Raw genomic sequence first — 24,454 nt, 5'->3', positions numbered from 1 at the left:
TATTATTATTGAGTTACCGAGTGCCCTAGAAGGCAAGAAAAAATTTGGATCCTCTAATCTAATCCACTACTTTCTTGTCCTCCAGAGCTGGACCAGAGTTTGCTTGCACATTGTGTGCTGGAAAAGGGCAGCAGTTTGATGTTTGCTTGAGCAGCTCCTTAATAGTCAGTCTCCAACCCTGGTCTGCCTCTCTGTTTAAGCAGTGGTAACAGTGCAGAAGGACTAAGGCCAGAAAACAGAAAGAATGAATTGGGAAGAGGAAGGAAATTTACATTGTAGTCCAGGGTCTTTCACCATGCTCAGCTGCAAACACAACATAGGGCAAACTTAAGGAAGGAAACTAATTAGGATTCCATTAAAAAGAGGAGAAAACATCTTGCTGAGACCCAAGTCACGTCATGATGGTCAAAGTGAAACCTTGCTCGCTAATGTAGCCTTAATTCATTTTATTTTGCAGAGACAGCAAGCTCACCATGTTGCTTCGGGAGTCCCTGGGGAATATGAACTGCCGCACCACAATGATAGCTCACATTTCAGCCGCTGCGGGGAACTATGCTGAGACGCTGTCTACCATCCAGATTGCATCAAGGGTCCTCAGGATGAAGAAAAAGAAAACTAAGGTAAGATAGTGTATAACTCCCTTCTTGTAACGGTGGAGGCAGGAGGAAGAAGGACCCTGAAAGATCTTTAATGGGGTAGAGCAGCATATAACAAAATCAGTAATCAGTTCCAAAGTGCATGGGTTGTATGTACCCTGTCCTAGGCGAGTGGCTTAGAGCACATAGGGAGGGTAAATGCTTCAGCTTCAGATACAGAGGAGTGAGTTCAGACATATCTGCTATAGCAGCTTTGTAAGCTGTCCTCATTTAATGATATAGCTGTCAGAGAGCATTTATTTTCAGTTACGCTCTTAGTGCTAATGAAATAATAAGGAATGAAACCACTGTAGAGTTAAAGAAAATTGGGATTAATGAAGAATTAGATTCTCTGTGCTTCTCAGAGACAGTGGAAGCAAAATAAGTGCAAAGCAGTGTATCCATTGCCAGCACTGATGCCCCTTTTATTCCCACCGTTTCCAAATAAGGGTGATAGATTTTCCAAGAAGTAGAGTGAGGATGGGCTATATCCACTTTTATGTTTTAGAGTCCTGTTTCTTTCTGTACTTAGTGCTTATGGTGTGAATTGGGGACAACAACTGAATTTTATGTGTTTCATTTAAATTGACAGCCTATGGATTGACAAAACCTTTTTTGTCAATGAATTGAAGAGAGAGAAATGAAGGGACTCAGTCCGTCACAGCAGTGTGTCCCTAGAGACCTCTGGGTTCATGTCATACAATTCCACACGCTGGTGGTATGACCAAAGGGGGATTGTCTTTATTTTCTGTGCCTTATTTGTGAAATGAGTTTTGTTGTTTCTCTGCTCACACAGACACACAGAGAGACAGAAACACATGCCCACACACAGACCCACACAACCCCCTACCTTTGCCAAACATCTGATTTCTTTGGCCAGGGTCAATTAAGGGAAGGATCCTAATCCATTTGTTCAGTACTTTTTCTTCGGAAGTGTCATGACTCTTGGAGTGGGTCACAGATTTGGGGCATTGGGTTCTCCATTGAACACGATTGTGTGTTTGCTGTAAGATTGTGGGTAAGAAGCTGCAGAGCTCTGTGTCTTACTTTAGAGATTTCCCAGTTTAGACATGACTGCGACCTTTTTGTGTATGCAGTTTGTGCAAGGAGCTGTTTGCAATGCTGAAATGTCACGGTCTCTGTCTCTCTCTCATGTTGCAGTACACATCAAGTTCTTCTGGAGGAGAGAGCTCTTGTGAGGAAGGCAGGATGCGGAGGCCAACCCAGCTGAGGCCTTTCCACTCTAGAAACACTGTTGACCCAGACTTCCCTATTTTGCATTTGTCAAGTGATCCTGATTATTCATCCAGCAGTGAGCAGTCCTGTGACACCGTGATTTACGTTGGCCCCAATGGCACTGCCCTTTCTGATAAGGAACTGACAGATAATGAGGGTCCCCCTGACTTTGTTCCCATAGTTCCTGCTCTGCAAAAGACAAAAAATGAGGGCAGGTTGGAGGAAGTCAGTGAATCAGGGCCCAGCACATCTGAAAGAGACTGCCTGAAGTGCAACACCTTTGCAGAGCTCCAGGAGAGGCTAGATTGCATAGATGGCAGTGAAGAGACTGACAAATTTCCCTTTGAAGAGATGCCTGCCCAATTTAGCTCAGACCAGATGTCTAAGTGCTCTGTTTCAAGCCAGCTGGCAGAGCTTAGCCACTTACCAGAGTCAGATAAGGAAGATATGGTGCCAGAATGTCAGCATTCTGACAGAGAAGCCAAGGAAAATATAAATGCAACACCCAGCAAAACGAAGAGAAATCACTCCCCTGTTCCTTCTGGAGCTCTTACTAATGTTTCAACCCCTTCTTCTCCCAGAAGTGTAACGGGCAGCTCTAGCAAAGAGCTTAGCTCTTCTCAGTTAGCGCACAGCACCAGCTTGCAGAGCAGCAGAGAAGGTCTCAACACCTGTGGATTTGTGGAAGGCAAACCTCGGCCAATGGGTTCGCCCCGGCTTGGCATTGCAAGCCTCTCAAAGACATCTGAGTACAAGCCACCAACTTCTCCTTCTCAGAGGTGCAAAGTCTATACGCAGAAAGGAGTCCTGCCCAGCTCCACTCCCCCACCAGCTCCCCTGAGTAAGGACACTGGGACAACATCTAGTGAATCTTTACTGCAGCCAGAACTCCGGACCCCACCTGCAGGCATGAGCCCTCAGATCATGAAGAAGTCAGTGACCTCCAGCAATGGGGATTTTGAGGAGACCATTCTTGATGAAAATCAGCAACAAAGCATTTCTTCAGAATCCAAGAAGGAGATTCTGAGCACCACCATGGTGACTGTGCAGCAGCCGTTAGAACTGAATGGAGAGGACGAGCTGGTGTTCACCCTTGTAGAAGAGCTAACCATTAGTGGGGTCCTTGACAATGGGCGCCCAACCAGTATCATCAGTTTTAACAGTGACTGCTCAGTGCAGGCTTTGGCCTCTGGGTCCAGGCCAGTCAGTATTATCAGCAGCATATCTGAAGATCTTGAATGTTACTCCAGTGCAGCTCCCGTGTCTGAAGTCAGCATCACACAGTTCCTTCCACTTCCAAAGTTGGGCCTGGATGACAAATGCCAGGATGATGGCAGCAGGCGCTCATCCATTAGCTCATGGTTGAGTGAAATGAGCACAGGGAGTGATGGTGAACAGTCATGTCACAGCTTCGTAGCCCAGGCATGCTATGGGCATGGGGAAGCAATGGCAGAGCCCCCTGTCCCTGATTTTGCAAGCACCATACAAAGTGCCAGCATGATTTGTGTAAGTGACAAACAGAAGCCAGTGACTGACAACATGCTTATACTGTCAGAAATGGGGGAGGAAGCTTTCGGAAAAGTGCCACCCATCAAAGGATGTAAAATATCAGCTTTAGGGAAAACTACTGTCACAATTAAAAACACTGCAAGCCTCAGCAGCTGTGAAGGCTACATCCCAATGAAGACAAACATTACTGTTTATCCGTGTATTGCTGTTAATCCATACAAAGCACAAGACACTGATGATGCTGTATTGGCAGTAAGTTCAGACCCAAAAGTTGCTCGTTCCCATGACGTGAAAGAATCCAGTTCTAAGAAAGATATAAAATTTGAAGACCCTTGGCTGAAGAGAGAAGAAGATGTAAAAAAGGACAGCTCTGGGAGCAGTGATGGGCCGAGGCCTGACATAGCTGCAGTTCCAGCCAAGCCCGAGCACAGCATAAAGCCATCCTCAGCAGACAGATTTAGCAACAGCAGTGGGGATGCCTCTGTCTCCCCAGGGTCTGACAGTTTAAAGAGGATCGTGGATGGGTGTGAAGTGGCAGCGTCCAGCTCTGCAACACAAAGCCCTGTTCATTCCACTGATGTCTTGAAGAGTGGCAGCCTCCCTCGAGGGCTCCTGAAAGCAGGCAAGCTGGAGGACTCTGACAGTCACCTCCATCCTCCTACCTCTGACAGCAGCGGAGTTGGCTCTCCTGCCCTCCTCCCATTTTCTAAGGCTAGCCTTGACAAGAAAATGGCCTCTCCCAAACACTGTGTCCTCACTCGTCCCAAAGGGACACCTCCTCTGCCACCGGTGAGAAAGTCAAGCTTGGATCAGAAGAACAGAGCCAGCCCCCAGCACAGTGCAGCCAGCAGCACCACGAGCAGTCCCTCCAGCCAGCCCGGGTCCTTCCTGGCCAGCTTCCCTGAGGAGCTGAGTGCCAAACAGAAGGGCTCTGGCATCGACAGCAGTGGCAACAACAGCAGCAGCAAGCTCTTCAGTGCCAAACTGGAGCAGCTTGCCAGCAGGACCAACTCTCTTGGGAGGTCTGCAGGAAGCCACTATGAATGTTTGTCGCTGGAAAGAGCAGAAAGCCTGTCCTCTGTGAGCTCCAAAATGAGCCCTGGCAAAGACACCACCATGCCTAGGGCTGGAAGGAGCCTCAGCCGCAGTGTTATGTCCTCACCCACCAACTCGGGCCTCTCCCAGTCGGCAGGTGCCTCTCCGAAAGCCAGCCAGTCGAAGATCTCTGCAGTCAGCAAGCTCTTGCTGGCAAGTCCCAAGGCCCGCAGCCTGTCTGCCTCTGCCACCAAAACACTCAGCTTCTCAACCAAGTCTCTGCCTCAGTCTGTAGGGCAGAGCTCCAGTTTGCCTCCGAGTGGGAAGAACATGTCTTGGTCGACGCAGTCCCTCAGCAGAAACCGGGGCTCCAGCCTTGCTTCTAAATTGCCCCTTCGGGCCGTCAACGGGAGGATTTCGGAGCTGCTCCAGGGCAGCACCAGTGCCAGAGGGTCACAGCTGCGGGGCAGCTCAGAGGCAGATGAGCGCGGGGGCCTCCCGGGAGATGAGAAGCCGGCAGTTCACATGCTGCCTTCCCCTTACAGTAAGATCACCCCTCCTCGGAAACCTCACCGCTGCAGCAGTGGCCACGGGAGCGACAACAGCAGTGTCCTGAGCGGGGAGCTGCCCCCTGCCATGGGTAAAACAGCCCTCTTCTACCACAGTGGGGGGAGCAGCGGCTACGAGAGCATGATGAGGGACAGTGAGGCGACGGGGAGCGCCTCTTCAGCACAAGACTCCATGAGCGAGAACAGCAGCTCCATGAGCAGCAGGTGCCGAAGCCTCAAAAATCCAAAGAAACGATCAAATGCAGGTAAGCTTGTGGTGGTGTGAAAGAGAGATGTGGACCAAGGCAGCTGATTAGTTCATGGTGGGGAACCCAGTCCTAAAGGGGAGCTAATTCCATACCAGCTATATCTCTTAGCAGAGAAGCGAGGCCAGGCTCCAAGTGTCCAAGGCTCCGAGTTTCTTCATCTTGCAACAGGCACAAATCCTGTGTGCTTACATTGCCTTGGCAATGGAGTCTCCCCTTCACTCATTTCGCTTAGGTTTACTTCAAATGAACAGAAGAACAATTACCCCTACAACTGGTTGGTATTGCCAATGACAGCCACATTCAAGTATTTATTTATCCAAATATTCTTCTGATTTGATTCCACAAGGGTGCCTTTGTGAGGTAGTGAAATGTAACTGTTACTCTTAAGAACTTTGGGCACAGACTTCCCTCTTGCTATGCACGTTTCACCAGCACAAGACAAGAGCCTTGCTGAAGAGTCTGTGCAGTTGCAACTGCTGTATCTTCCCATGAGAATAAGTTTTAGAAGTTTGCAGGGCAATGATGAGGAACATCCATCAGCTGGCCACCTTACCTTTTTCCTGGGTGCTGTTTTCCCAACCTGAAGTGTGAGTCCTGTCTGACCTCCTTTTGAAAAAAATGCACACTGGCTTTGGAACTGGTATGCACAGGTATGTGCTACTTATCCTACAGTAGTGCTGGCTGTCCCAAATCTGTTATTCTCACAGAGCTCCTATTTCACCAGCCATTCCACTTGCTGGCATACTCACTTCTGGGATTCACTTGCAGTGAATGAACTGAGTAATGCATAACTCTCCCTTTCCTTATGTTCTTGACTGCGGTAGCAGAAAGAACAGGTGCAGCACAGATGTGAATACAACAGATACCACTATTAAAACCATATCCATAAGTACATGGCTGATTGTACCTGTTCAGGGGATGCATCTGAAAGTGATCACTCCACAGCACAGGCCAAGTGGTGAATTAATCTTTCTGAAGTTAACTTTGCATCCTATAAGGAAACCTCTTTCCTGTGCCTTCAGTTTATGTGGTAATAAATTGATTTTCCTGTTTCTGAGGAGCTGTTCCTCTAGCAGCTCCTTTCAAATATAAACCTTTTAATGGTAACAAGCAAGAAAAAGAAGTATGATTTGTATGTTGTGCAAAAGGAAAACAAAGCTGTTCACAGAGATGAATAGCATTTGTGGGTGTATATTGACAACTGGATTGTGTCTTGTAAAGGACTTGCCTCTATAATATGGACTTCTTCCACAGGATGTTTAGATGCAAAAATGTATAAGGTTCTGTGAAAACAGGCAGCTGTGCAGGTGAGGGAACAGAGAGAAAACTGCAATGTAGATTTTCCTTATTTGGCATTAGGGAACACCCTCCCTTCCCTAGGGCAAATACTTAAAAAAAAATACTCTGAGAAGAACTTCAGGCAGAACCTGCAGATTCTTTAGACAACAGAGTTCAGCCCAAACCTAAATCAGCAGGAGACCAGGATTAGTTTACCCTGATGCTCATTAAACTAGTTGTTTCATTTCACTTCTCCTTGCTTTGATAGCACATAGGAGGCTTGACAAGGCTATAGATATAACTGAGGAAAATCTTGCCTTTGTGTTGTAATTACAGAAGAGCTTCAGATCCATTTTTTATATTTTAGATTAGGGTTTTATGTTTGCTCTCAACCTTGGCTTTCAATAACCCCCGTGTAGGACTTAACACTGTGTCAGTGGCCGTGAAAAGGTAGGTATGAAGAGAGGACTGTTTGAGACTCAGGTTTCAGGTTGCTCTCATAGCAGTCTTGAAGACACCGGTAGAGTAGAGGCTTTCCCATGATCTGTCCAGTCTTGAGACCACTTATCAGAGCAGTGATGCTGGTTTGTTGGGAGTGATGGGGCAAGCAGGAGCCTTTCCATAGCAGGGAACATGGACAGTCTAAGCTTTACCACTTTTTTACTGCTGTGTAAAGTCTGACCTGTCTTTTTCACCAAATACCATTTTTTTGCTGGCCGACAGATTGATCTCTTTATCCAAATTTCTTGTGTGGTTTAGAACTTCTCTCCCTGGTCAGCAAGTATGCAAATATTTACCCATTGCTGGACCTGAATCTCTGGGGTGGAGGATTTTCAGTGGAGGGCCTGTGGCCCTGGGAGTTGTCTGCCCCGATGGGCTTGGCATAGCCCGGCACCTTGGCCTCCCTCAAAGTAATTTTCAAAGCTTCTTTCGTAATTCATCTGATGTGAAGAGATTCTGAGTGCATCCTCTCTGATACTTTACTTTTGAGGGTGCTTCCCTATATCAGCAAGTATTCCTGTATTGTTTTGCATGTCTTGAATTTGTGTATAAGTACAACCAAGGGTTTTATGGAAATTAAAAAACACAAACCAAAACAAAAACTTTACCACATTCCATATCTCTAGCAGCAAACCACTGCCCAGAAATTAATAAGGCTTTACTTTCTTATAACCTATCTCCTGTTTGCATTTGGTCCTGCAGCAGTGAAATCATAATTCTGGTTTGATGTGTTTGATAATAGTATAATTTTTCACATGTCAGCAGATTTATGATGGCATAAAACCAGGATTATGACTTCAATGCAGGAGAACATGAAGGAGGAGCTTAGATATAAGGGAGAATAGAGCTGTTCAAAAAAATATTTTTATTGCATAATAAACAAAAAAAACTGCAAAGGTTTGCAATCTTTCATCCTCTGTAATATCTTCTTTCTACAGGTCTGTTCTAGTGTGAATGTTCTCTCTTAAGGAACACTTTTTAATGAAAAAGAGAGCAGACAAAGGTTCTGAGCTCTTAAAAAGACAGATATTATTTTAATACATAGTGTCAAGAGCATTGGACCTTTCCTGATTTGTGGTCACAGATCCACTGTGCTGTAATGGATATGGCACTATAGATATGCTCATTTCAGGTCAGGCAACTTGTCCACTTTATTTATGATTATTATTAACAGAAACGCTAGCTGTCGGACACGATCAACATGAATCAGCCCAAGGCCCCTGCAAGACGAGCTATAAAGAGTCTTTAAGAGAATCACCAGCAGCCCTGTCAGATCTCACAATTACTTTTGAAGTTCTGACACATCGGAGAGACATCATTTTTTTCTTGAGATTAAGATCTTGTCTTTCAGTGCTCTTAAGTGCATTATTTGTATGTGTAGGTGCTTCTGCCCTGGATGTCATACATGAAGCATCAGACCTACATTGACGGCTTTTGAAAGATAAAGCTAGTTCACTTCCTTCAGTGTTAGCCTTAGGTTAAATTTGGGGCTCTGCCTACGTACCTGTACATTTCACAGACAGCCCAGTAGTGTGTACAAAATTAAAATAAAATAATTATAAAAATACCTCTTGCTTTCTGGTACCTATTGAAAAATCATGTGTTTACATCACGAAGCACATAAGCGTTTCCCCTGAAGCCATCTTATCCATTTAATAAACATTCCCATCTTTCTAGCATTTAACACTGGTCCTATAACATCATGTCAGCATATATTGCCCCAAAGTGACTGCTTATGGCAGAAACAGAGCTATTTAGCCCTGATCTATGGCTGTACATTTCACAGCTTTGTACAGTTGCTCTTTAATCCATCCTGTGGTGTAAGTATTATTCCAGACCCCATTTTACAGATGGAGAAATGAAGGCACAGTACTTGACTGACTTGCCCAATGCCTACAACTGAGAGCCAGATCCAGGATTAAATTACAGACACTCTTGACTCTTCCTAACCTCAACCTCAGCTGGCTTGGCTACAAACCCTCCCCTGCCCCTGCCGAACAGTGGAGAGGAGGGTTTCATTTGTTGTTTCCTTTTTTGTGGCAGATCCTTCCTCCCTCTCCATCTGCAAGCATCTATGCAACTATGTTTTCTCTGATTACTTTGCTCACTCCGTTAGCCTTTACCCTGTAAGAAATAATTGACATATCTGCCATATTTCTGGCTCTGCCTCTATAGTCTCCTCTCTCTTGGGTCAGCAGTGCTGTCTTGAGCAGGGCACTGAAGTGTTAGGGCATTATTTGTACAGTTATCACTAGCACCAATTATATATTATTTTTAATTCCTCAGAAATTTCAAGTGCAATGTGCCATTACTATTCCATGAAAAGACATTGACAAGGGTGCTTTTATAGTACATAGTCCTGTGTGTGATCAGGAAATGCATTTTGTCTGAACTCTGTTTTACCAAAGCCGTATTTGTATCCTGGGAACACTACAGGCAGATGGGGTGGCAGATTAGGACTTGCAAGATCTATGTTGTATTCTCTGGTGTGCTGCTGGTTCGCTGTATCACCTTGGGCAGACTGTGTAATTTCTATGTTCCCTGGTTACCAGCTCATAAAACTCAATAATGGTGGGGCGAAAAAAGTAACAGCAGGGTCCTTAGATCAGAAGTGTTACCTACCTGCTTTTTGCTGCTTTGCTTTGGTTGTTAGCATATTTTCCCCAGTTTAGTTTGGTTGTACATGGGAGTTACTCTAAAATAATTCTCAGGGCAAAACGTGACTAGATGATTTCAGAGATGCAGCTTTGGTGCCAGCTCCAGGTCCTGCCTGCTGTCAGCTAACAGCAAAGCATGAGCCCAGGCTCTGATGAAGTTTACCCAGTAAAGCCAGGCCTTGTTTGCATTTCCATGTGATTTGCACGCATGCCTTGTTTCTGCCTCTTACCTCCCTCTCCTACAGATGATATTTACCAGTTCCTGCCCCTTACACCTGTAAGACCTACCCTGGGTACAGCAGAATGGGAGGGACTTCAAGATGATTCATCACAGATGAGGCTTTCCATGGAGACCACAGAGATCTTTCTGAGGCTCCTTTTTTTCCTGTTGCCTGTGGGAAAAGAGTGGGGTGCTCAAGAGAGTCCCCATCCCACGTGACATCGAGTTAGACCTAAGGGCTGCAGTGTGTATCACTGCTGGCAGCGCTGTGCCGAGATGGGACAGACCTCTGCCAAGGAGACTGTCTCCTTCGATTTCTTCAGTTGAGGTTCTTTGGAGCTGAGTCTGAACCTGGAGCTTTACTGGAGCTGGGGCTGGTGCCAGCAGGGTGGGACACTCCACGCAGTGCTTGTGGAGCAGCAGGGGTGCAGCAGCCAGGGTAGGGCAGCAGTGGGGACCACTGCCTGCCTGCTGGGGTGCACAGACCCGCTCAGGGGGGCAAGGACACAGGACTTGGGCATGTGAGCCCTGTGGGAGGGAAGAAAGGAGACTGTCAAAGAGGTGAGGCTCAGGGGAGAGACTCCTTGTATGTAAAGTGCTGTCAAGTTGTGCCTGTCTTGCCCAGTTCAGCCTTCCTGATCATTGAATATCAGTGAGCTTCAGAAAAGAAATATCTAAGGGATGGTATTGGTAGTGAGGCCAAGTCTGGACAAGACTGTGGGAAAATCAGGGTTGCTGACTTCCTGAAATTTAAACCAGTGCCCTAAGTTGCAGTTGTATATCTCAACATTTGCAGGACCCTGCTCTTGTCAGTCCAGGACAGGCTTTGCGTGTGTCTGTGTGTGTGTGCACACGCTTTAATCTTCTTTGCATGGGGAACCTGCCTGACTATAGATAATTAAAGATTCCTGCTGCAGCATTTTATGGCTTTTGCAGTAAAGTTTCATGACTCCTTGCGGCTCTTTCTCAGTAGTAAGTTTTGCCACCAAAGCAGAGCAAATTGCTACATGATTTTAAACACTTTAATAAAAAGACAGACTGTTAAGACATGACAATAATTATCTACAATTAGAGTCCCTTTTTCTCTCTCACTTGTGCACTCTGGATTTCACTGGGGGGATGATTTTAAAGATGGAGATTTAGAGGTTCCTGAAAGGCCCTGAAAACTCTACATTCAAACACATTCACTCTCTAGAAGCACTTAGCCCTGCCTACGAAAGCAGCAGAAAAAGCCAGAGGCTAAATCCACAGGCTGTAAATAATGAAAGTCCATCTCTAACCAATATCGCAAAGCATCACGTTTTGAAACATAGCCAAAATTATAATGATGAAACAAAACACCAACAAAAAGAATCTGAGCTTGTCTTCTTGAATCCAAGTGAAATGGAATTTGGTTCATGTTTAGACTGCCTAAGGCACAGTGCGGGGAGCTGAAAATTGCCTTTTGTATCACAAAGCCGTAGGGCATCTCCAGTGTTTCTACTTTAACTTGCTTACAAGTGATGGTAGCTAATTGATATTGCATTATACCTTTACCATGACAAAGGAATTTAGAATTATATAGCAAAATGCTGTTTGCATTCAGGTAACCACTTTATGCATGTGACTGCTGGCTGGACAGCCCTGTGGGGAGCAGAGGGAGGGGAAGTGTAGACTTCAGCTCCAATTTTTTTTGTTCATTAAAACAACAGCATTGATTTTCCCAGGTCAAAGCCAGGCCATTTCATGCAGCAAATCTGTGTTGAAAGGGATCAGAGTAATCATTTTTTACACGCTTGACTACTGCATGCCAGCACTGAGCTTTCAGCCACATGCACATAGGAATGATTTAATAGAGGAAATGGCAGCAGGCTATTGTGCACGGTGAAGGCTCCATGCAACATGCATGACTGAGTTGCACACCATTAGGCTGAGTGTAAATAAAACCTGCTCCTGACACTGCCACAGAATTAGCTCACTGGAATGCCTCCACCACTGTCCTGTTGGGAGTGAACGCTCTGGCTGCTTGAGCCCCTTCCCCCTCCAGCCTCTGCCTTTGCTACCCAAGCGACTGGTGCAGCTATTCAAGACTGTAGTAACAATAACCAGCTCCTGAAATAATGCCACAATGCTGACAAATACCTGTTAAACCAAAATCCAGCCCAAAGTGAGATAAATATTTAGAATAGACTCTGGTCATTTTTTGCTAGTGATTGTGGGTGCTGAAAATTCATCTCTGGTGATGTGCATCTTCCCTGGAGTGTCTCCCAGATTACTTGTCAACCTGCCACACTGCAGGAGGGCTGCTTCCTGATCAGTGCTCATTCACTGGCTCTATACTGCCCTGAAAAGCTTATTTTAAAATGAGACAGCAATTCAAGAAGCAAGGTTAAGAAATGAATGGGGTGGGTAGAAAAAAATTAGGAGTGGGCTGTGCCTCAGCATGTTCCTTATACCAGTACAGAAACAGCATATCTAGTATAGGTGTCGATAGAAGATTATATACAAGGGTTGCTTTATTCCTATGTATAACAAGCAGAGCTTTCTAGCCTCAAGTGTCCTGGTACTTCTTATTCATTCACAACATCAGGATTATGTATAAGTCAACACAAAATACAGCCTGAATTATTTTACAGTGGAGTCAACATAGAATATTTTTTTCTGAATGATGGATCCTGTCAGTGTTTCCTGTTCAGGGTTCAGCTGCAACATGGTTCTTCCTATGTAATCTGAGTTGCCAGGATGAGTGAATGCTGTTTAGATTTTTTGGCAATAAATGCCTGGATTCTTTGGAGTACTAACCTCAAGATGGGCACCCAAAATACTTCTGGTGAAGTCTCCACACCGTCAGAGGTGCCTTCCACTTGAAAGCATTGGCAATGTTGTCAGTAATTGGGAGGGGAACACTGCAAACTGTACAAAAATCTAAGGAGTAAATAGCTATGTGCTCTGCACTGGGAAAAGTGCACTATAGAATAATTTAGAGGAAAGGAGGTCAAAGGAATGGGAAGGAGTTGGTTCGGTCATGGACAGTTGCCCATGAGGGCAGATCCCATTAGGAAATGGGAATGAGAGATGCTGGCACTGCGTTTTCAACTCAAACAAAGGAGGAGCCCCATTGTCAGACAGCGAGGAGCAGCAGGGGAAACAGGGCAGGTCATCTTTCCAGTAAGCAAACAGTTTGGTGCTACATTTCAGTTTGATGCTATTGTTGCTGGAAGAACAGTGTTTCTTGGAAATTAAGCCACAGAAGGAATGGTGGGAGCTTAGGGGTACTGCTCTGCTTTTCCAGGATTGTTTTTGTCATCATCTTCAGTTTGGATGGACTCTCTAGTAAGAAAAAAAAAACCCAACCAACCCAAAATGCTGAACAACAGGTTCTGTATAGAAAGGCAATTTTACTTCCCATAACATTAGGTGCAGTGGGGAATAGCTTTGACTCCACATCCTGCCATTGAGCACACACTATAAACTTCTGAAATTATGACATATCAAGTTACAGTTTCATTTTCTGTTTGACACAGCTTGAGATTTCCAGGACGGCAGTTGTTTTGCATCCCATTCAGATGTAACCTTCTTTGAAGAGATATGCATCAGGCTTCTTTTCATGAAGATTTTGCATTTATTATACTTTTTGCCTTTACCTTTTTCACAGAAAAGATGCTCAGTCTGGAATGTGTGCTTGGAAAGCAGTCTAAGGAGAACACTCCAAAATATACAGTACTTAAGCAAGTCCAGACATCTTAGAGTTTTTACCTTGGTCAACACATACTTTTATGAGCACACATCCTTACGCAGTTGGGCAATTTTGCTGAGGTCAGTGAGTCTTCTTATCCTTAAACTTACCCTTACAAACCTAGCTGCCTTGGTCTGGGTTTCTAATACCTTTAAGACTTCTCTGGGCTTATCTTTGCTGAAGTATTTTGAAGCTTCAGTGCTACTCTTCTGCTTTCACCCTGCACACCTTCACTGCTGTCTTACTCCCTTTATCTTAATTTTAACCTGGCCAAACCTTAACCTATAGCTCAAGGTAGAGCAACAGATCTGTTGTGAAAGCAAGTCTTGTATTCTCTGCATTTTCAGGGCTATGTCACAGTCTGATTTTTCATACTAAAGCTAGGCTCAAGAGGGGTTATTCTGAGTGTGGATAAATTCAAGCTAAGGGAAAAACATATCCTATAAGACATTTAGCAAATGGCCTGTTGCTTTGCAGGCCATGTGGTCATATATGAAAGTATCATTCTGTCCTGGGCTCACCTTAAAGGATGTATTTCAGATCGATTTTTCTATAATTCTCTTTTTTCAATGGAGGAATTAATCCCATTTACATGGCAGGAGGGTCAGCGGGTTTGCTGAGGTGCCGGGCAGGGTGCATGGGAGGGACCTGCCGAGAACTGCTCCTGCTGAGTGCCCAGACTGCCCACTGCTTTCGTGAGCCATGTGTGGGGAAGGAGAGGAGTGATGCCCTCTAATTTCTACAAAATATTTACTATACAGTCAAAATTTATGAGATGCTAACCCTATCAAGTGCATCCAATACATTTGGGACTTCAAATGGGTATTTTCTGTGTAAATGGAAAACTGTATTCATTTTAACAATTTAGTTTTTGTGTCTGCATGTTGATACAGATGAGCAAGCTGTCAACTGCTTTGTGACACTCACCCTGAAGCTCTGCTTTGGCTGTGTCTTCTTACTGATTCCAATTAAGGTGAAATTAGAAAAAAACAGAGACTAAATAGAGGTCAGTGGCAGGAGTCTCCTGTCAAAAAACACAGTTGTTTTCTGTATGTGGACTAATAAACAGCCTATTAATGAGTGCATGTTTAGAATAAACTAAATTTGATTTTGCCTTACTGTAAAGAGTCAGGAGATCTTTCATTTCACTTATTCCCAAAGCACTCTTAACCTCAGATAAATCATCCTGAGTCAGCATTCAGTTCTCAAACAAAAAGACATCCCTCTTTCTCTTCCTTGTCCGCCTCACACGCAGACATGCCCACTGTGCTGGGGCAGGGAGACCTGCATGGGCGGCCTCTGCGTCCCCAAGGAGCCCCTGGGCGGCCGGCAGCGAGTCTGCCCACCTCAGGGGGCTCTGCCCTGCTCCACTGAGAGCTTTGTTGTGATAACCCACGGGCTCTACAGGCACAAGCTCTGGCTAGAAAAACATAATGAGCTCCTGTTGGCGCATCTCCTGCCGCTGCTGTAGTCTCCGTCGCCTCTTCTGCGAGGGGCAAGTGCTATTAGCTGCGGCCTCAGGTTGGAGCCCTCCTTCTAGACCACAGGCTTCTCTTTCTCATTGAACCAAATGGATATGAATGGGAGCTAAATGCAAAGATATTTACCGTCGTCCCTGCAATTCATACACTAGTGGCATCTGTTTTGCTTTGCTTCAAAGAGCCTGATGCTGTTCTTCTGGAAAGGTGAATTGGAGCCATTCACCTGCATTCCCAGCATGTCTCAGACCTGGGCTTTGGCTCTGGTTGGAGATGCAGTTTTTTCCAGTGGGGATGGTTTCAAAGTGCCCCATTACACAGGAAGGTGGTGTTAACAGCCACAGTGGGGAAAAAAAGAAAGAGGGAAGAAAAAAAAGGAAGAAAATCAAAGATCACAGAAAAAAGCACTATTTCAGTCATAATTCAGCCATGCATGGGAGAGCTGGACAGAAGGAATTTCCAGTCTGCTCAGCTGCTTCCTTGAAATGCTAGAGCTAGTCTGTAGGCATGACATGAAAGTAGATGTGACCATCAGTGCAGGGCTCAAAGTAAAAAGATTTAGCAGCACTCAGCTTTTAAGTGTTGCAGGCTGTAAAAGTTGATGGGCAACAAAGATAGGAAAGAGATTGCTTTTGCACTCAAAATTTGAAAGACTGCTGCTATGAAACTCCATGGCCAAAAGCCTAAAAGAGTATTTAATACCTAAATCCTTTTGGTCTTGAGTGACAACAAGGATGTACTCAGTGCCTGTCACATCTAAGCAAGTGGAGGGCTCGTGTCCCAGGAAGGGCTGAGCCCCTTGCAGGATCTCTACCTGCAGGTAACAAAATTTACTTGTCCACCACCCAGTCTCACCTCCCTTCAAGTACGCAGCTGCTCTCAGCACTTGGATGCCTTTTTCTAGCATCGCTGACAAGAGTCACTCTCAGCATTGCAGTTCGTTGGAGTCTTCCCAAACTGTGTGTTGCTTTTCAGCTGTGGTAGTGGCTCAGGTCTTGCTTTCATTTTATTGAGAACCGATTCTTCTCTTGATTAGTCAGTTTAATCTAGAGATTAACTGAAATACATTCAAGGTAAGTGAATACTGACATTGCCTTCCAGTGACTGGTACCGCAGGTCTAAGAAAACTCCTACTTACTGGTATTTGTAAGGTTTCATTTGTTCTGGCATGGGCTTTTTTGCTGGGCTGCAGTTTGAGTAGTAGATACAACTGCAATACATGTCATAGGATGAGCAGTCCAGATCTCAAGCTGTTTGGTGTAAAGAGGCCTTATAGAGCTCCCTGTCTATTTGCCTGGCCTGTGCTCTCCTTTTCTTGCATAGAGTTATCTCAGATTCATTCAGATAAAAGCTTTGTAGAGTAGGCTTTCCCACTACACAGCAAGATAGACCATTCTCATCCATTTCAGTGCTAGTATTTACAGGTTAATTACCAGTTACTAACTGCTGGTTTCTAGGACAGACTACTGCTCTCAGAATTCAACGGGATAAGATGTGATGGTTTGCAAAGCTGGCAGAGAATCATACTCCCATGAATGAAACTAGACAATGCTCTGTTACTTGAAAATAAAAAAACAAGACAATCAATAGATATTTTTGGTTTGGGTTTATTTTGTTTGGTTTGTTGGTGGTTTTTTTTTGTTTGTTTGTTTTGACAGACATGTTAAAGCTATTTACATTCAAGTTGCAATATATGTAGTGCTGGAGATTCCTCTAAATGACTTTATCTTGTTTTTAAAATAAAATCTGTGTGATCATTCTGCATCCCTTCCCAGCTGGCATCAGTTTTGTTCTTGCAGCCAAGGGAGTCAGTTAATAGCTTCATTCAAACTTGCTGGCTCTGGCTTTTGTTTTTGTTTTCTCCCATCCCTTCCATTCCTGCTGTCTCCTAGGGGAGACCCTGCAGGAATTGTCAGCTACAAAACTTTTTCTTAAAAATACACAGCCATTGCTCTAATTGTGCTAAACCAAGCAAAGAAATGTAACCAGTTGTTTTTCTTTTTTGTTTGAGCCATATGCTCAACTTCCTTACCACTGCCATCAGGCCAGTGAGGTACATTTTCTCCCTTGCTTTACCTTAGGCCCTGACTTGGCAAATCACACGTCAGATGCTTTCCATATGGTGCAGGCTTTATCAGCCATGGTACATTTTCAGCTATTGCAGAGCTCCCATCCACTGTGTGGGCGTTGTAAAGCAGGGTGTGTGCGCACGAGCACTAGCACTGAAGCAGTGACAATGACTAACCCTTCTGCCAGCCTGACAGTCTTGCTGCTTTCTTGCCCATCACTAGTGCTGCAGTAAGTGCATCAGCGGGAAGTGTTTTAGAAGAATATTCTACTGAATGGTGACAAGACCGATGCAAGTCTGGTGGCGACCACCAAGCTTGGATGTACTTACTGCAGGAGTTTTGTCCTCTTTAGTGGTTTTACTGCTGTGGCTCAGCCTACAGTGGTGTTATGGAAAGAACAGGTGGTGGTATACTGGCATTCAACTCCAGTGGTTTTTGTACTGTGATTAAAAAAAAACACAACAAAACCACACCTCCCCTGGGGATGATCTATGCAGAGGCTGGCTGATGCTTGTCCACAGACTGTAAGGACCAATTCCAGTAAAGAGATAGGAAATCAGTGCTAGATCAGTTCCAACCTGCTGCTCAGGTCCTTCATTTGGCACACTTGTACACACTGAGACCTGAGTAAAAGGAAACAGGCACAAGCTCTGGAAACTTTAGGGTGCATATGCCCTCTGAGGATCAAATCCTGTAGTCAGGCAGCAAAGAACATGTGAGGATCTGACTCATGGTGAGCATGTAAAGCACATCCCAGCTACAGCTCACCTGAACTTCCGTACCCCCCGCCTCCCGGGTTTTCACTCCATTTTCTTCTGTGTGTAAGAAAGCTGAATATATATAGTTTGTAGGCACATCTCTGCAGACAGAGCAGGAAGGAGAGGCAGTAACTGTGCTGACATGAAATGGCAATTTCTGCATTTGCAGGTTCACAGAGACGGAGGCTTATTCCAGCTTTATCGCTTGACACCACTTCCCCAGCAAGGAAGCCTGCCAACAGCCCCGGGGTGCGCTGGGTGGATGGGCCCCTGCGAAGCGGGCAGAGGGGGCTGGGGGAGCCCTTCGAGATCAAAGTCTATGAGATAGATGATGTGGAGAGGCTCCAGCGGCGACGAGGTGGGGACAGCAAGGTGAGTGCAAGCCAAGTAATTAGTCTCCCTCCTCCTGCAGGGTGTGAGAGGGGGAAATCAGATTATGCAGTCAGAATTGTGTAGTATTGTATGTGGTTAACTCAACAGGCAGCAAAACCTTTACTCTCATTTAAGTGCAGTTATGACTCAGGTTGTACCTTCTTCTATAGCAACTAACAGACATTAGTACCTTGCATTTTTTTTCCCCTTGCTTATAGTCTTGATGGCTCCTGTGCTCCAGCATCTTGCCACATCTGTCCTTCAAGGCAGCAATGGTGCCTCAAGTGCTTTGATGGTATTGTTTTCAGGATATCTAATGTCTTCTCTCTAACAAAGTTGTTCCCGTCAACCTCAGGCCTTCAAATTTACAAAACCTATGGAATCATAAAGGTCAGCTCCTGAGAGGTGTGATCGGGAAGAGTATCTGAAACTGGTGAAATAGCACCAATTTTAGAGTAACTGTGGACATATGTTTTACTGTTATTTTAAGGCACTTTTACTTCCCACCCCCTGTCACTTGGTCAGGCTGTTTGTTATGTTATTCACTGATACAATATTGTTGGGGTGGTGTTTCCACCGTACTTCACGCACATGGCAGAGCTTTTCTACAGAGCAGAAGGCAGAACACTGTTGAGACCTTCACACTGGTTGGAGAAGGATAGTTCTGGCATTGAGAATGCTCCCATGCTAGCAAGGGTGGCACAGCCCTCACCATGGGCTTGCTTACTGCACACCTTGATGGCTGCCAGCCCTCAGAAGTCATGCAAGGCCAGGTTGTTACTGTGTCCCATATCTTTAATAGAAAATATGTCTTCTTTATCAACAAATGTGAATTGCTAGAGCTTTTCATAACATATTCCCTTTGTTTAAGGATGTTTTAAATTTGATGTTGCTACCAGTTCTTGTATTTTATAACATGACTACTGAAATTCCTATGGTCCAAGCACAGAGATGTATTTAGGTTTTTAATACAGCAAGCAATGGATTTCCTTTTCCCCAAGAGCTTAGATTTTCTTAGCCAGACTTCTGGTGACAAAAGCCAGAAATGTTTTGCTACAGTTAATCTGATTTCAAGATGCTGCCTGTTATTAATTATTATGGTTTATTATTAACTATCATTGCTAAGTCTCCAAAGCTCACTGATGGAAAACATCAAAACCAAACAAAAGCAATAAAAATAAAACAGATGATAGATGATTTCATGCAGTGATTCATACACTTTCCAGAGTAAATAGCTTAATGTCACTATTATTGATTGGAAGATCATTTGACTGAATGGATATGGGTTTTCTTTCTCCTCTTCACCTATTCCTTTCCTGCTCCTTTTCCTGGTTGGCAGGAGGTGATATGTTTCAATGCCAAGCTGAAGATCCTGGAGCATCGCCAGCAGAGAATTGCTGAGGTCAAGGCCAAGTACGAGTGGTTAATGAGAGAACTGGAGGTGACCAAACAGTACCTGATGCTGGATCCTAATAAGTGGCTCAGTGAATGTAAGAACATCATTTGATTGCCTGGACTCAGAGGTGTCCTTTAGTTTATTTCATGGCGGGGGACAAAGGGGAGTAGAAGTATTTGCTAAGAATGAGATGTGAGCTACTGTGTTTGTTAACTAAAATGAACCGACACATGACCTAAGGGCAAGTTTTAGATTGACTGTATTTCTAGAACTAGTCCTTATAATTCTTATTAAATGATGACAGTAGAACTGAACAATCCTTTTTGCCTGAGAGCTGAATGTTGAAATGGTACAGCATTGTAGTGGTGAATATTGCCATTGGTAGATTAATGTTCATGTGTTTCACTCCACAGCTCCTGAAAATGAGATTTTTTTTTTTTTTTTTTGGCCTCAGATCACTCAGACATATGAGCAATATTATAAATCTGCTCTTCTACCACAAAATAACACTGTGAAGCAAACTTGTCCCATGGCACCAGTGAGTTTACATGAAAAATGAATTTGGCCCATTTTTTAGAACTATAGATGTGTAAAGTTCAGAGAGCTTAAAGGGCATTCACATTCAAATGAAGAAGGACCTCAACACCTCAGAGAAAAAAAGATAAAGAGTACTGCAGTAATTGTACAACAATCTTTAGTATTAGCAGGTGGCAAGCTCATATCAAAGAGTTCTAGAAAACAAATTAAAAAAAACACCAAAGACCATTTTCAATTTATTTAGGATAACTGCAGGTGGCAAAAGGAGGTCAGCTGGTGTGTTCTCTTAAAGTATGCTAACTCTTTGACAACTGCCATAAGTTAACGTTAGGTTGGCATGTCCTGCAATACAACCACAGTATACGGTATACGATTCAGGAATGCCATTAGGGAAGAGAGGTAAAAAGAACAGCTTTAAAGGGAACAGAGAATTTGCCATACCTTGCTGTCTGCTTACTCCATGATGCTTTTGCACCTGATCCAGTGTGACAGAGGCAAAAAGCCTCAAGGGCAGCACAGACCTCAGGGATAAGATGGGAGGTGCTGGCTCCAACATCGTATCTCATGCTCGGCTCCCATGGAAGCCGCTGCCTGTGGGTCCCTGGCAGCACAGGGACACCTGTGTTGGAGTGATTGACATGTACACCTTCCTTTGCCACTCTTGAGTGGTCTAGTGAGAATCACATGGAATAGGGAGAGGTGTGAGGAGCAAGGAGGCTAGAGGCTGGTTTCTAACTCTGGGTTCTGAATTCAGCAAAGGACTTGTCTGCTCCGTGCAGAGCACCTATTTGAATCTCCTTCTGGTTAGCGGAATGTGTGAGAGTTAATACATCTCATGCACATGCCTTGAATAGGGATGACTTTAGGTATGTGCTTAGTATTCAGAATTTTGTTAAGCATGGGGCTGAAGCAGACCCTGAATGCAAACAATCAAAATAATTCTAAATAGATTTAACTTGGCCTGTTTGACACCTTATTACTAAATTTCCCCATCAAGTTCAACCTCTGTGTTCCTTATGGGCATGAAGGTTAACCTGAAGCCTACAGGTGTCTTGTGCCAGCCAGTTTCTCTGCAGTGAGCCATGTGGTTGCTGGAAGAATAGTTCTAGTGGCTTTTCTTGGGGAAATATGCTGAGTGTGGCAAGTCATCTGGAGAAGATGGCAGAGCATATTACTCAAGAAAGCATCCAATGCAATCTTAGTATTATTGTTCACTATGGGCAAGCTGCTGTGCCATTTCAATAGCCATTAAACAGAAAAGGCAACTTAAAATGAAAGGGCAAGCCAGAGATGATGATGTATATAGTACATCATGGGTTTGAAGAATTGAATTAGCTCTGTCTCTCCCACCAACCAGCACTGACTGGGTTTTTTCTGCTTTTCCTATCTGTGTGTTTTCTTTCCCACAGTTGATCTGGAGCAGGTATTTGAGCTTGATTCTCTGGAATACCTGGAGGCCCTGGAATGTGTGACTGAGCGTTTAGAAAACCGTGTCAACTTCTGCAAGGCCCATCTCATGATGATCACCTGTTTTGACATCACCTCTAGACGCCGATAAAGAGCGAACCACAAGAGAATTTCAATGCACATCTCTGCCATCCTCCTTTTCCCTTCTGAGTAGCATCCCAAAGACAACAGAATGAGGATGAAGGTTGGAGTCAAGTCTCAACTGTGTGTATGAGAGATTTGCTTTACTATACAGAAGAGTAGTATTAAAAAAACACAGGACAAGCATGAAAAATGGAGATATTAGGTTGTTGATTCTCTTAGCCTAAAAGAGCACTTTGAGGAACCTTTAAGGACATGTCTGTAAATAAGAACTGCTGGCAGAAGACACTTCTTTCCCTGCGTTAGCTGAGGGAGGAGGAAAGGTGGTTGTAGGAATTCCATTGAGAGGTTCATTAAAAGAAAACCTATCCAGAAAAACTGTTTAAGTGCCTTGCAAATCTTTATTATCCAAACATTTATGTTCATACTTTATTGTGTACAGATGGTGCTAGTCAAGAAAAGAAAAAGGAAAAAAACAAACACACTTTTGAAATGTATTTACAGCTTGTTTTTCTCTTGGTGTTTTCTCCTATTTCAGACTTGCTGTTTCTAAGTAACTTGTGTTTGTAGAGATATTTCCTAATCAGTACAACATATGAATAAATGTTAACTGTCTTTTCTTGTTACCGGAGTAAGGCCACTCAAAGAGAAATTCAACTTTCCCAGATGACACAGGAAATATTTCTAGCAGAGAGTGAGCTTTGCTTTTACATTCTGTCTACTGTCTTATATGCTGGAGGACACAGTAATTTTCCCAGCTTGTAGGTACTGCAGTTTATGAGAGAGAAGAGGTGACATAACCGTGAAGTAAATATCTTTTCCATTTAATCCAACACGCATACATTTATTTTTTCTTTTTTAATGTATTTTTAGCTTTGTACTGGTTAGAGTTATTGATGAGGAGGCACTTTTATCCTAACCCCTTTTTGTGATGCTAATAACTTGCTGGAAAATTACTTTTTAGGCTGAGGGCTCCCATGCTGATCAGTCCAAAAATGAGTGATTTATTCTGTCTTTCTTTCTCGAGACTGTGACTGATAAAATTTAGCTTCACCTCTTTTTGACATATACTACTGCAAAACATGTTTTGGCAGCTTTTGGTCCCTGGTCCAGTCTGTCCATAGTCACAGACGTACCTGGGAAATGCAGGCTCAGCTCAGCATGTCTAGAAATATACGGGAGTCATGAGTGAGTGGACACAGCACTTCAGGCACATTGACTATGGCATTTTCCTTATCAACCCTCCAGTACTGAAGCCATGGCAAAATTCACATTGACATCAAAAGGACAAGGGTCTGTGTCTCAGTGCACATCCAAATGTTCTACTAGTTTACCTCTTCATCTACAGAACAGTATATGGGAAGGAACATCCTTTGTGTTTGTTAAAGAAATGTGCAAAATCTGCATTTTAATTACACATCAGCATGAAGAATTATTTTTTGAATTAGATTTATTCTTTTTCTGCGTTGAAATAAGGCCATTCACAAAAATTCCTGTTGCATACACTTGTGCTACCCTCCTGTTGTTTATGAAAAAATGAGAGCATCCTTTAACATATACTCAATATGCTGCTGTACTTAAATGCAACTCTTCTTTTACCTGTACTCTCATATTCATGCCATCTTATGATAGCCCAAGCAGCAAATCTCCATGGAAATCTAGTAGTTAGCAGGAAAAAAAAAAAAACATTTAAAAAATAGTTTCTTTTAATACTATACAACTTGTAATAACAAATCTTATTTATTGTATTAGGCTTGTCGCTGGATTTTGTAGAACATCCTTCTTACATTCTATAGGATTATTTGGATGAAAGTCACTTTCTAGTCTGTCCCGCAGAATTTTCCAATCATGAAACTCATATTCTAAGTAAGTAGTAAGGACATAGGTCTGGTTTTTCTTCCCTCCTTTCTCAAGGGAAACAAACAAACAAACCACCCCACAGCTCTGGATAAAAAAAAACCCAAACCGTGCAATTTCTTTAGCTTTGTTCCTCTTTGCAATGATTTCAGTAGCACTTGGTGCTGTTGAGGCCATCTGTTCTCCACAGAGCCCCATGAACTCAACCCAGCTCCACAGAGCCGTGGGAATCGCCCCTGCAGTTTTGTGCTGGATGAGGACCTGACCTAGCGCCTTTGGGACATGGAGTGCATCTCTCTGGGCTTTGTCCCACAGCGCCCCAGGTGCCCACTGCCAGGTCACAGACACGCAGGAGAGAGACTCTCACAGCAAGGTGCCATCTCTCATCCGCCTGTGTCCCCAGGTAGGGCAGTACCGCTCTCACCTGTGACACTGTGCTCAGCCTGTCTCCCTGGTCATGCTCCCACATTCAAGGAAGAACCAGACCCCTCCCAGCCCAAGTCGTGCACATGTAATTAAATGTTGTCTTCTATAAGTTGAACCATTTCTGAAAATGTGTTTGCTGGAAAGTCATCAGTGGGTCATTGTCCTTCTTCTGCTGAGAACAAACAACCCAAAATGGGTATGTTGGGCAGCCCGGGGACCTGCAGTGAGATGGTAAATGGCAAGCGGTTCAGTAAAAGTAAACACACACTTCATAGAAAGTGAAATCCCAGCAAATGGTGCACACACAGAATGCATTATTAGCAAGAGGTGCCCTCTTGCCTAGTCTGGGACTTACACAGAAGTGATGATGTTTCTATAAATCAAGTGGACACATTTCAGAGCTGCTGTAA

At 44.1% G+C, this 24,454-nt stretch overlaps 1 protein-coding gene across 1 annotated transcript in view; it reads left to right on the top strand.

Moving 5' to 3' along the window:
• KIF26B (kinesin family member 26B) overlaps window positions 1-22,502 on the top strand; it is a gene marked incomplete at its 5' end in the record, with an annotated part of 296,561 nt that extends 274,059 nt beyond the window's left edge. The window contains 5 exons of the mRNA XM_082049316.1: window positions 458-620; window positions 1,797-5,229; window positions 18,078-18,280; window positions 19,620-19,770; window positions 21,623-22,502. Coding sequence (XP_081905442.1) covers window positions 458-620; window positions 1,797-5,229; window positions 18,078-18,280; window positions 19,620-19,770; window positions 21,623-21,771 — 4,099 coding nt within the window. The 3' untranslated portion in view covers window positions 21,772-22,502. The remainder of the gene's footprint in view (window positions 1-457; window positions 621-1,796; window positions 5,230-18,077; window positions 18,281-19,619; window positions 19,771-21,622) is intronic.
• Window positions 22,503-24,454: the final 1,952 nt, after the last annotated feature.

This window comes from Streptopelia decaocto, assembly GCF_964273445.1.
Source record: "Streptopelia decaocto genome assembly, chromosome: 3".
NCBI classification, from domain to species: Eukaryota; Metazoa; Chordata; class Aves; order Columbiformes; family Columbidae; genus Streptopelia; species Streptopelia decaocto.
Note: the sequence above shows the minus strand (reverse complement) of the source record. Positions and strands in the feature narration are given on the sequence as shown.